General features: G+C 40.1%; 1 protein-coding gene across 1 annotated transcript in view; it reads right to left on the bottom strand.

The window, feature by feature from the left end:
- Nucleotides 1–13,882, bottom strand: part of KIF27 (kinesin family member 27) — an 80,572-nt gene that overhangs the window by 14,290 nt on the left and 52,400 nt on the right. Inside the window, exons 12-14 of the mRNA XM_040620200.1 lie at nucleotides 11,981–12,094; nucleotides 8,513–8,689; nucleotides 1,719–1,934 (exon numbers count right to left, since the gene is read on the bottom strand). Of these exons, the coding sequence (XP_040476134.1) occupies nucleotides 1,719–1,934; nucleotides 8,513–8,689; nucleotides 11,981–12,094 (507 nt within the window). The remainder of the gene's footprint in view (nucleotides 1–1,718; nucleotides 1,935–8,512; nucleotides 8,690–11,980; nucleotides 12,095–13,882) is intronic.

Genomic DNA, 13,882 nt, shown 5'->3' with positions numbered 1-13,882 from the left:
GAACAGGTATGACCACGGTTTTCACCACAAACCCTACATAATGAGCTGTCGTTACAGAACTGCACGTGAAACAGAAAAGCCAATGTTTCTGGATGGTAACAGGCCCTCTACCCTTCTGCAAACATAATTTGCTCATTCCCTTCTCCATGCCTTATTTAATGGCGCTCTAGCTACAAAGGCCTTCTTTCTTAGATCTCCCAATATCATGGTTTTCATAATTCAGCCTGAGATTCCAGTCCACCGAAGCAGCCTTGATGACTCTTCCCCCCAAATGACCCCTGCATTGTTTTGTATAAATAATGTAACAAGTAGAGTTTTAGTATATTATTATAACTTGCTTTTTTTTAATGTTGTTCAGGGTTTAGAGTCTTCTTGTATCTGTCTCTTTTCCCCAGATAGATAAAATATGAATTTCTCAAAAGAGACATAATGCTTTTTACTTTTTTTGATTTCTTCCGTAGGGCCCAGTAACAGTCCTAGGCAGGTAAGAATTCCTTAAATACTCCTATTTTGCGGTATCTTGGGCTCTCATACCTTCAAATCTACAAGGCCAGGCTCCAATTTAACACACTCGGCAGGACAGTCTGATTCTCTGGTCCTCTGCACAGCTACTCGGGCTATAGAAAGGGGCAGTGAGGTTTATAATGCCACATAGCCCCCAACCCAGTCGGTCTTCAGTTCCTTTCATCCACGCAGTGACCAACAATCTAATTTTATGAAATCCTCGCTCCTGTTCCTTCTTAACCAGCCCCCCTTAACTTTCTCTCCCACTTGCTCCATTCTAAAACTATGTAAGATTCAGCAAGGTGCATGATTCCCAACTACTCACTTTCTCTTAGCAATTCTCTCTTGCTTTGGTCATGACAGGACATCAACAAAAAATATTTGCAGAGAAATTCAGGCTCAAAAATTCATACTTGTCTGATAAAGTAAGGGATGGGTACCAGTGCCAATTGATGTAAAATTCTGAAAAAAGACAAAGTCTTGGGGAATTTGACAACCATAAATGTACTATCTTTTACAGTTTAAAAAAAGAAAGGTGAGGAGCCATACGCTCCTCATAAATGAAGACTCAAACTCAGAGGTATTTTAATTTTTATAGTTTTTATATTTTTTCTTTTTTAAAATTTTAATTCAATCAGCCAACTTATAGTACATCATTAGTTTCAGATGTAGTGTTCAATAATTTATCAGTAGTTGATAAATTATCAAAGGTATTTTTATTGGGATTTGAATTCCATGCATCTACTCGGCTAGAACATGCTCTCAAAGGTTGGGACTTACCCCAGAATTACCCCTTAATGCCCTAGCCATTCATAGCATGTGACAGATTACCTAGGATCGTTCGAGAAAGAAGCAGAGAGAGAAGGTAGGTGCTCTCTTTGAAAGAACTGAGGAAAAGAGTCCTTGAAATCATCTTCTGTATTCTGTGATGTCTGGTGAGAAACCCCAGCTGAGAAAGGCCCTATTCAAGGGAAGTATTAGTTTCCCAATCCCTGGCAATGCCAGCAAGGGGCCACGTTCATGGACCCACGTGGTAGTCTAGCATGCCTTACGGCACCTAACAGGAGCCAGTAAACTCATGACATCTGACAAAGTCTCAAGGAAACGAAAGTTTGCCAGATTTCTCATTTTTATGTTTAAGTTAACAAAGACACAGGAAATCATTCGAGTGACCCATCATAGAGCACTTCCAGTTCTAAAGAATATGGACTTACTTCAGGTGATAACACACTACCATTTTTAAGCTTCTCATCCACACTGTTTTTTCGTCTCTGTAGCTGATCCTTTTCTTTCTGAAGGGCGTGAACTTGTTCTGAAATCTTGATTTTCTCCTCAGCTGTGCTGCGTTGAAGCTCTACATTCTTTTCAGACAACTCTTGGTCCAACAAGTCCAGGCGAGTTGATATTTTCACGCTATCTGTGTGTAAGATCTAAAAAGACACAATCAACCAAACACCCGCAAAATAGTCGAAATCCAGACGGCATATAAATTAGAAAAATAGAGAAAATTGCTAACTGAATATATTTTTAGTTTCCACATTGTTGTTTTCTCGTGGGGTTTTTGTTGGGGGGCAGGGTTCATTTTCTAAAATCTGGAGTTGAATGCCTCTTTTTAAAAAAATGGAGATTCAAGGGGCGCCTGGGTGGCACAGTTGGTTAAGCGTCTGACTCTTGATTTCGGCTCAGGTCATGATCTCAGGGTGGCGAGATCAAGCCCCATGTCAGGCTGCACCCTGGACAAGAAGCCTGCTTGAGATTCTCTCTCTCCCTCCCCCTGCCTTCCCCCACCCCACTTATACTCTCTCTCAAAAAAAATAAATAAATAAAAATGGAGATTTAAATGTTGAATTTATTGCCAAGTATTGCTTGGCTGCACCAGACTACAGAATACTGGTTCTGAGAGGTAGTATTTTTTTTTTTATTATTTCCTAAATTAAACTTTTCTTCCTTGGACTGTTACATAGTTATATGGCCTGTAACTAACTGTATTATAATTTCCATAAAGGTTGAGATTTGGTTTGTTGCTGTTTAAATAAATAATTTGTTTCCACTCTTATTTCATTCTAGTCAGAAAATATGGCCAGTTAAAGTAATGGAGATCCTCATTATGGTCTAACCTTAGAGAATTTTTAAAACACTTTTGCATCTAAGTAATTATATGTATATATACCACAGGTTTATAGTTTTTTTTTTTTTTAAAGCAGTTCCCCTACTTCACCCTTTTACCTGAGTCCCACTCCCCAGAAACAATCATCTTCAACCTTTCTAGCCGTTTCTCCGGGTGTTAATGTCCATGTTTCTCAATAACATGACCAATTTCAGATATTGCCTACGGACTACTATGGAAGACAAGGACTTGGCACCATTATACCTCCTCTACTCCCCCTCCTCTAGTCTCCTAGTATAAGATATATTACAATTTTATGTTAAATCAATACTCTGTTGGGGCGCCTGGATGGCTCAGTAGGTTAAGCATCTGCCTTCGGCTCAGGTCATGATTCCAGGGTCCTGGGATGGAGCCCCGCATCAGGCTCCCTGCTCAGCGGGGAGCCTGCTTCTCCCTCACCCTCTCCCTCTCCCCATCTTGTGCTCTAGCTCTCTCACTCTTTCTCAAATAAATGAATAAAATCTTTAAAAATGAATCAATCAATACTCAGTTTACATGGCTTTGTGAACATTATTCACAGCTGAACTATCTAGTATAAAATGCCCCTTTCCATAGGATACAACTTTTGGTACCATCTACTAATTCTTCCCCAATAGAACTACACAATTCCTCTCAATACCGTTTTTTTTCACTTGACCAAACTTAAACCAGGGAATTTCTTTGTTTCATTCTTTTCTGGAAACATTTTGCCTGAAGTCTCCATCCTCTTGCTCCAAACTAGTTGTTCTGGGACCTCCTTTTGGTGTTATTCTGGGAATTTCCATGTTGGATCACACTTTCAAGACCCTGAGTCTTCTTTCTTCATAGCTGATGCCCTCATTTTTGTGGAGCACATCCTCTAGTAGTTTCCTGAGACAGACTCGGTCGGGGGCCATTTTTTCACCTGAAAATGTCTGCCTTCATATTTGATTCAGAGTTAGGCTCAAGAGAGAAGTCTTGATTGGAATCACTTTCCTTCTGAGTTGGAAGACTGCTGCAGGTCTCTTAGTTTCTACTGAAGAAGGCAGAGAAGTCCAGTGCCATTCGGATTGTTGAGATTTACACGTGACTCATCTCTTCTATCTGGTAGCTTTCGGGATCTTTTCTTTTCCTTAGTGTACTCAAAACTTCACAGTGGTGTGCCTTTGGCACCCATTTTGCTGGGCCCTTGAGGACCTGTTTCAGTCTAGAGTCTCATGTCCCCAGTGTTGGGAACATTTTTTATATTGTCTTTGATAATCCCCTCTCCCGTTTTTTCTGTTGTATCTTTCTGGAATTCCTATTTCTTGGATGTTGGACTTCCTGGATTTATCTGCCAACTAAAATTTTCCCCCCTATTTCCTATTTATCCTTTTATTTACTTTCTGAGATATTTCCTCAACGTTATCCTCCAACCCTTAAAATTTCCTGCAGTTCCCATTTTATGGATAGGGCATCATCTTTCACCACCTTGAGGCTTTAAGGGTTTTTTGGAAGTTTTTTCAGCTCCTTTCCCTATCTCTAATGTCTCTGAGCTTCTTTTTTTCTGGGTCTCTTTCATATTAGTAGCATTCCTGACATGGCCGTCCCATGTAAGAGTCAGGTATGAATATGCTGATGTGCTCTATGATGGATATGCTTTGTCACCATAGGATACATCTGGGGTCTGGCCACTTAGTTGGGGGTGCCCAAGGGTGGTTTTAGTTCTTTTTTTCAGGGGCTGCTTCAGAAAAGCTGCCAATGTCCTGCTGGGAGGTATAAATCTGGCTGCCAGCACTCTGGGATCCAAGTAGGGGTTAGGAAATGGCTGTCTCAGGACTCGTATGTAAACTGGATTTTCATTCATTCCCTGTTGTATTTTGACTTACCCAACCCTCTGCTGTACCCGGTTCAACCTTCAGAAAATAAACCATCTAGTCTCAGAGTGAGAAAAGGATGTTTCCTGCTGATGCCCTGTTTTCATCTTTATGCCTCATTCCTGCCTTCTGAAAATCTTGGTCCCTTCATTTCTGAGTCTTTTTTTAAAAAAGATTTTTATTTATTTATTTATTGAGAATGCATGCACGAACAGGGACAGGGGCAAAGGGAGAGGGAGAGAGAATCCCAGGTAGACTCCTCGCTGAGCGCGGGGCCCCACATGGGGCTCGATCTCACGACTTTGAGATCATGGCCTGAGTGGAAACCAAGAGTCAGATGCTTAACGAACTGAGCCACCTAGGTGCCTCTCTGAGTCTTTTTTTTTATTTTATCTATGTGAATTCTCTCTCATAAAACTGTTATAACTTAAAAAAAAAAAAAGCTAATGCTACAGCCTTGGCTCTCAATCCTGTCCGTCTCAAGGGACTTGGATTTCAGCCTCTTCTGCTAGGTCAGTAACCACTTATCTATTCTTTCCATTTTACATTTCCTGGTAATCTTTTGTCTTCTGTTGTCTTATCTTTTTTTTACCCTTTATGGATGTATAGCTTTTTTTGAGTAATAGCTTTATTGAGAGATAATTCACATACCATACAGTTCATGTATTTATTTTATTAAGATTTTATTTTATTTTTTTAAGTAATCTCTACACCCAATGTGGGGCTCAGATTCACAACGCCAAGATCAAGAGTCGCATATTCCACCAAGGGAGCCAGCCAGGAGCCCCTAAGTCACCTATTTAAAGTGTGTAATTCAGTGGTTTTCAGTATATTCACAGTTGTGCAACCATCACCACAATCAATTTTAGAATGTTTTCATCGCCCCCAAAAAGGAAACCCCATGCCCATCCCCAATGCCCACTCATTCCATTTCTTCCCCAACCCCCAACCCAGCCCTAAGTAACCACTATTCTACTTTCTGTCTATGGAATTGCCTCATCTGCACATTGCTATAAATGGAGTTATACAATGCCTGTTCTTTTGTGGCTGGCTTCTTTCCCTTAACACAACATTTTTGGGGTTCCTCCATGTGATAGCAAGGATCAGAACTTCATTCCTTTCTATTGCTGGGTAATATTGCACAGTATGGATATACCACTTTCCATTTATCTGTTCATCAGCTGATGGACATTTGAGGTTTTTTTCATTTCGGGGCTATTATTACGAATGCCGTAATGCACATTCACATACAAGTTTTTGTGTGGACATGTGTTTTCACTTCTCTTGGATGTATACCTAGGAGTGGCATTGCTGGGTGATGCGATAACTCTATGTTTAAGCTTTTGAGGAACTTCAAGATAGTTATCCAGGGCAATTGCACCATTTTACAAACCCACATGCAATATACAAAAAATTCCAATTCCTTCATATCGTCACCAACACTTCTCATATGTTTTTCTGACCACAGCCATCCTGTAGGTGCAGAGCAGGTGCTCATCTGTGCTTCAATTCACGTTTCCATGACGGCTAGTGATGTTGAGCATCATTTCACATGTTTATTGGCCATTTGTGTATCTTCTTTGAGAAATGTCTCTTAGATCCTTTGACCATTTTTTTTTCCAGATTTTATTTATTTATTCGACAGAGATAGAGACAGCCAGCAAGAGAGGGAACACAAGCAGGGGGAGTGGGAGAGGAAGAAGCAGGCTCATAGCGGAGGAGCCTGATGTGGGGCTCGATCCCAGAACGCCGGGATCACGCCCTGAGCCGAAGGCAGACGCTTAACCGCTGTGCCACCCAGGCGCCCCCTTTGCCCATTTTTTAATTGTCTTTTTATTATTGAGTTAAGACTTCTTTCAATATTCTAGATACAAGTCCTTTATCAGGTATATGATTTGCAAATATTTTCCCCCATTCTGTGGCTTGTCTTTTCAACACCCACTTTCTTGATAGTGACCTTTGCATAACAAATGTTTTTAATTATGATTAAGACCAATTTATTTAATGTTTCTTTTGTTGCTTGTGCAACAAGCACAAGTGCTTCAGGTGTAATAACAAAGAAACCATTGCTTAACCCAAGGTCACAAAGATTTACATCTTTGTTTTCTTCTAAGAGTTTTATAGTTTTATTTCTACATTTAGGTCTTTGACTTATTTTGAGTTGAAATCATATATGTTATGAAAATAGTTTTTTTTTAATATCACGTTCCTTGTCCAAAATGCATAGGATCGAATCTTGTATTTCTTAAACACTGAAAAAAGATGTAATCTATTTACATTTTGTTCAGAAAAGAACCCAGCAATATAAGAGTCTCAAGTTTCTCTTCTGTTTCATCAAAACGATTTTCAAAGAATCGATTTTGCTTTGCGCTGCTGGGGGTTTCATTTATTTGTACTCTCTACTCAGTATGTTCTTGCTCCTAAATTTTACATTGTGTTGAGACTGGAAAACTTCCCTTCCCCGCCCCCCCCACCCCAGATCATGAAGTAAACTGGAAAAAGATTTTCCTCCTTATTCCTTTTTATTTTTTCCTTTTTTTTTCTTTTGTGGTACAGAACATATAATAAAGGTCCCAGTTTATTTTCTTCTATTTACTCACTTGATATTTTAATTTGTTAATCTCCTTTGCTGTTACGGACGTGTTTTGAGGGATAGCTCTTGAAACTTGGCCCTGACAGCCAGCCTGAGCAGGCTACCTGGATACAGCACCAGCAGCTAGGCTGGTTGGAGGGGCTGCGCCTACCTCTGTGTCCCAGAGCCTAGTGCTAATAGCTACTCAACATGACTGGGGAATGGAGGACAGAGCAGAGGTAAGTACAGGTCTCCATGCTTGTTTACCCGTTATACTGAGGAGGAGAGGTTAAGAACACGCCACCATCATCTCAGATCCTACCGGTCTAGACACTGGCTGAAAGGCAGGTCTAATAAAGAGGCAGGTCATTGATCCTCTCTGTTCCATTACTTAATGTGTAGACTGTCCTCGGCCTGCTGGGTAGAAAGTCCTCTTCAAGTCTGGGGCAAGCCAGCTTCCATTTTCAGATGCTATTGGTGCTACTGTTGAAAATTTCTACAGCTACATCCAAAAGAGTTATCTCCTGGTTCTTCGAATCCCACCACAATCATTCCTTTTTCAGAACTTGAAATTGAGGCAAACTCCTTCATAAAATCACTTTTTTTGGCTCATAAAACCAGAGTTCTCCAGGAAAAGTTCTTGTAAAGTTCCCCATGTTGTTATAATTTGAAAAATTAATAAATCTTCATTACATAAACTCTTTCTTCTAAAGGAACCCTGCAAACCCCTAACTTTGGGTAGTAGTAGATGATCTTTTTATTTTTTTTTAAGATTTATTTATTCGACAGAGATAGAGACAGCCAGCGAGAGAGGGAACACAAGCAGGGGCAGTGGGAGAAGAAGAAGCAGGCTCATAGCGGAGGAGCCCGATGTGGGGCTCGATCCCACAACGCCGGGATCACGCCCTGAGCCGAAGGCAGACGCTTAACCACTGTGCCACCCAGGCACCCCAGTAGATGATCTTTAAGTCTATTTTCCCAAATTACCAGTGTTCTCCATACAGCATCAAATGGTACAATTTACTTCTTAAATATTTGCACTTAAGTTATAATAGAGGTTGCCAGGGGAAATGAAGAGTTATAGCTTCACGGTTACAGACTTTCTGTTTGGGGCAATAAAACATTTTGGAAATAGGGTAATGGTTATATAACACTGTGCACTTAAAAATGGTTAAAATGGCAAATTTTATGTTACGTATATTTTACCATAATTTTTAGAATGCCAAAAAAAGTTAATAATAAATCATACTTGGCAGAACATTGAACATTTAATGTCAAAATTGCGACAGATTTTAGTGGGGGTCATTAAATAAGCACTAACATGCAAAATACACTGAAAACCAGAAGAGTTTTCTTTGGGTTTCGAATTTCACAGTGGTCTGATTTACTTCTTAGGAAAAAATCCTCGTTCATATGGCTTACAACCACAATCAAAGGGCATAACAAAGAGAATACCTGACTTGATCTCAGCTTCTTATTTTCCAGGTGGCTCTTCTCCTGTAACAGGGCCTCCTTCTTACAAACTATGGCCTCTCGCTTCTTTAAGTCTTCTTCCAGCTCCTCCAATTCTTGGCGTTGGTTCAGGACTTTCTCTACTTCTTCATCTAACCATTTCTTTTGCTCATCCAATTTCTACATGAAAATTCCAAAGAAATGTTATATCATTTGTTTTCTTCTGCCATAAGGCATATATGGTAAGAACAGAACTTCTAATCGGCTAGAACACCCTAAATGAACATTTTTAAACTATCTGGAACACCTTAAGTGAACTTTTAAAAACTCTCGGTGAGAATAAAATAGTGTTCCTGTCTAAACCCATCAAGAAATGGTTCCAGTTAACATCTTGCTGTGTTTTATGAGGAATCAAGATGTCTTCCCCAAATATGTTCGAGTCTGGGATTTTCTAGGCTGACAAAGAAAGGGCTGACAATTTTCCACATCTATATTACGAGTTATTTGTAAGAACATGCTGGGATCTTCTCTGTCACAGAGGAGCGTACCTTCAGCACAGCACTTACGCGGCCGGCTGCTCTACGGTCTGTCTCCACGACTTCAGCTCCTTGTTGACTGCAGAGACTCTCTTTTGTCCCTCTCTATCCCCAAGCCTGGCATACTTCCTAGCCCATGACCGGCCTTCAGTAAAACATCAAATGACTAGCTGAATGAATGCCTGATGCTATCAAATAACCAACAAAGTGAATAACGAATACACACAGTGGAAGACACATATGATGGAGCATGGGAATGCACTCTGCACTCTAGCCTGTCAACAGTAAGTAATTATAAAATAAGTTGAGCCGGGAAGACTTCCAAAAGAAGCATCTCAGTATTCTCTTGAATTGAGGACACCCAGAAACAAAGAAGACAAAAATAAGAATGGAATATGACTGTCCAAGATGAACGCTACCAAGCACCCATCTGCGCTGTGGACGTGATAATGAAGCACGCCAGCTAACCAACAAGTAACAGGAAAACAACACAGTACTATTTTCCAGTTCTTCCCCAGCGTGATAAAGATGATGCCTAGAAATCTATATTAAAACATGAGATACAGTCGGTTGAGCATCTGCCTTTGGCTCAGGTCATGATCCCAGTGTCCTGGGACAGAGCCCCACGTTGGGCTCTCTGCTCAGCTGGGAGTCTGCTTCTCCCTCTCCATCTGCCCTCCCCCCGCTCGCTCGCTCTCTCTCACTCTTCCTCTTAAATACATAAAATCTTTTAAAAAATTAGTTTAAAAAAAAATGAGATAGTGAATACGCATGAGAAAAAGAGAGCAAAATGGCCAAAGCAAAGTAGATCCAGCGCTACGCAGTCCTCCATCTAGACCTACACAGCATGGTGCTATAAGCACTATCACATCCAGATAATACGGAAGCCTAGAATAGAGCTCCACAATTACAAGCACCAGGAAGGATATCCCAGAGCAACTACAGAAATACTTCAGTATTGTTATATCCAGCTCTACCTTAGAAACTCCATATAGGACACCCTATGGAGTCTACCAATTAGCTAAACCATTCTACAAACACTCCTTGACTGTGAGTGGGGTTTGAAAGATGAGTAACAGATCTTTTGTAAGGTCCGTTCCAATAAGAGGGAAACCCGAAAAACTATGATTGTTGATAATAAATGCTATATACACCTAACTCCTGGGTACTGTGTCAGCAAAAATGGAGGGAGAGATTGGCTGTCTGGGAAATGGAAGAAATGTCAGTGCTGGTATTAGAGTAAGTAATATTTTAGCAGTGCTTTGAAGAATGGGTAGGAGTCCACATAATACAAGTTTTTTGGGGGAAATAATAAATGGGTGGATTTTTCTGCATTTGACATAATAAAGGTTATGATTTGCATAATTCACTGTATCTTAGTAAATTTTCTGAAAATTCCTTGATTTGTCTTTTCTCTTTTTGTAGCAAAGGTTCCTATCACACAGTTCCAATTTTAAATGCTTTCTTCTAAAGGAACATCATAACAAATCAATGTCCTGTCCTAAGCTCTTTGGATACCCATATTGATTGCCTTATAATCTTGTTCTTGTTTACAGTCACATTCTGGAAAGTGGAGTTTTTTTTGCAGTATTAAAAAACATGAGGTTTTGTTTTGTTTTATTAATATTTTTAACCCTATGTTGTGCAAGCTGTGGGAATCTTTTTGTTACATACTCATTTAAAAATTTAGATCCTTAACATTTTGAAAAACAGATCTCATTATCCTTTGCGTTCCTACCTCTCCTACTCCCTAACATACCCTTTCTGCCCAGAAATATTATTACCAAACATCCTAGAATGTCAGAGTGGCAGCACTTTAACCAGCACCTAAAACACACCAGTAAAATAAATAACTGAAGGGAGACCTGGGTGGCTTAGTCAGTTAAGCGTCTGCCCTCAGCTCAGGTCATGATGCTGGGGTCCTGGGACCGTGCCCCACATTGGGCTCCCTGCTCAGTGGAGAGCCTGCTTCTCCCTCTCCCTGTGCTCTTCTTCCTCTGGTGCTCGCTCTCCCTCTCTCTCTCAGATAAATAAAATCTTTAAATAAATAAATAAATAAATAAATAAATAACTGGGAATACATTCATGTACTAAATTTTACTGTTAAAATATAACATATAAAATTTAAGAAAGAGCAAATTTTTCAGAATTAAGGTGATGTATCAGCATTTTGAGTGTAATCACAGTTTTACGTGCATATTTTTCTTTCAGTAAGATTTTTAGAATTGCCATTTTGAATTTACATAAACTAAAATGTTTCTTTGAACTTTGAGACTAGTTTATGGTTTTCTCTCTTTCTTTTTTTATTTAGAGGAAAAGAGAGAGAGAGAGAGAGCAGGGAAGGGGCAGAGGGAGAGAGAACGAATCCCAAGCAGGCTCTGCACTCAGCACGGAGCCGGATGTGGGGCTCGATCTCACGACCCTGAGCTCATGACCTGAGCTGAAATAATGAGTCGGATGTTTAACTAACTGAGCCACCCAGACGCCCCTGGATTTCATTTTTTAAATGTGGCACTAAAACAACTTTTTAATTTATCATATATGGTGCATATACAATCTGGTTACGTAGGAATGGGGCAGGGGGAGGCTCTGATTCTTAGACATATATTGTTTCCATGGGAATAAGCCAGCCTTTATTCCCATATCAAGACTGGTTTAGTTCCATGGAAACAATCTAGTGAATATGGATTTCATGTTTACATTCTACAACATTCAAATAAATCCATTTGTACTGAAATAAGAACATAGCACATTTCCGGATGAGAGAGTAATTTTTTAATGAGAGAAATGTTTGGGGAGAAATACCAGAAAATTTGTACTCAAGTGGCGAAATCTGGTGTTTGCAGATTTATGCAGAGTTCCCCACTTTTTACCTCTAGTTAGGCCATCATCAGAGCAAAGAGAAAGCAGGAAACACTGAACAGAATAGACAAACCTGGAGCTGCTCTGTTCTTCCAAACGAACCTTTTCTCTTTTTCATGTTCAATGCATCGAGGTCCTCAGCTCTCAGTTTCAGAGCTTCTTCCTGCTCTGTTTTTAACTTTAGTTCCTGCAGAGAACAGAAATTGAAAACACCTCATTGCTTTTACTACACGGCCATCATTAAGTATTTCTACAGGTAATCATTTTCTTAACATTTCTTTTCTTCACTGCAAAAAGAAAGAAAATGAGTAGATGAAGGCTGGGGCTAATTGAGAAGAAAATAATGTCAGCCCCTCAATGAAGAAAAGAATCAGGTGTTTTTTTTAAAAAACCAAACTAGGGTTGTTTGTTTTGTTTTGTTTTGTTTCGTTTCGTTGCTTGTCAGTATTACAAATCAGCATGACAGGGATAAGAGTCTGAAAATCACACATGCTTTTCTATTCTGCCTTTCTGAGCTCATGACCTTTAGTTGGGCCACCCAGGGCACCCATCTGCCATGGGGATATAAGAATTTATGATAGTTGAAATGTGAAAAGTAATATTCAGTTTCCAGCATTCAGAAATAGGATTTTGCAGCATGAGAACAGCCTTTCAAGACAGATCATTGTCCTATGGACAGTATTTTATTTTCTAAATTTCTAATTCCTTCAGTTTCCATCCACATCTTAAGAGGCCCCAGGTGCTCTCCTGGGGTTGAGAGAAGATGCTGCTGTCCACCACTAATGCTTAGCAGGAATAATGAAGGAGGCCATGAACCAAAGTGGGCTGGTCCACATTACTACCTCTTACTGGTACATGATGGTTAAGTATAGAAATCGAAAGTGTTCAGAAACATTTAAAACAATTGGACAGAATAAACTTATGTCTCTTGAATATTAATAGTCGTAATAACAAAAAGATGGACTTTTATTGTATATTTTAATTTTTTATTTCATTTTATGACTATAGTTCATGTTTTATAAAAGTATTGGGCTGTGACAAACTAATAATAACATGAAAACTGTGCCTTCTCCACAGGTAATTTCAGAAGTACTGATATAAAGAAAGTAGAAGGAAACTCTACCATTTTCCAGCCTTGGAAAGGGCAGAAAGGAGAAAAGAGATGGTAAGAAAGATGTGTGTCCCAATTTTCCTGAGATCTGGCCTCGTGAGTTTTGGCCCTCAAAGGGGGTGATAAGGTACCACTGAGGGCAGACGGGGAGAACACAGCCTGCGGTGCAGAGGTCCCACACCCATATGGGACTGCCCAGCCTCACTGACAGAGCAGGGAAGAGCAATCGTGGAAAGACAGACTAACTATAGACTCCTTGGCCTCAAGTGACATGGATCCTGAGAGCCAATGGGAGTCAGTTATTGTGGGGCACTGACCCCAAGACTGAAGATGAGGACAGGCCACTGGGCTAGCAAGCAAGACAAGACCTAGTAGCCTCCACGGGGATTTGTAACACCATTAAGAGACAAGATGAAGCCAAAGCACCTCCATGGTCTAAATTGAAAGCAAGACTGGAACTACACGTTATACCAACTCTGGGCTTCACCATCAGGGCCCAGCAAAGAAAGGCAGGCGAGGGACAGCAGTCACACCCAAAGACCAACTGAAATTCAGGAGGTCCCTTTCCCTTCAACACCATACGATGCAGTAAAAGCTATATACCCAACCATCACGTACACTTGACTCAACCTTAGGGCAAGAAACACAGGGCGGAAGATGGAAGAGACTAAGAAACTGAATATTCTTAATCAAGAGAGCTGGGAATTATTTAAAGAAAATGGTTAAATTACCAGAACAAGGTCTGAACAGATTGAACATATGGTTAGTTCCTATATTTCCAGCAATTATCATGATACGGGCTGGACAGGGTAAGTGGGGTGGTGGTGTCATAAAGAACATAGGTCTGCTATAGACTAAATACAT

The sequence above is a fragment of the Ursus maritimus genome, unplaced genomic scaffold (assembly GCF_017311325.1).
Source record: "Ursus maritimus isolate PB19 unplaced genomic scaffold, ASM1731132v1 scaffold_34, whole genome shotgun sequence".
Taxonomy (NCBI): domain Eukaryota; kingdom Metazoa; phylum Chordata; class Mammalia; order Carnivora; family Ursidae; genus Ursus; species Ursus maritimus.
The sequence above is the reverse complement of the archived record's forward strand: the minus strand, read 5'-3'. Positions and strand labels throughout refer to the sequence as shown.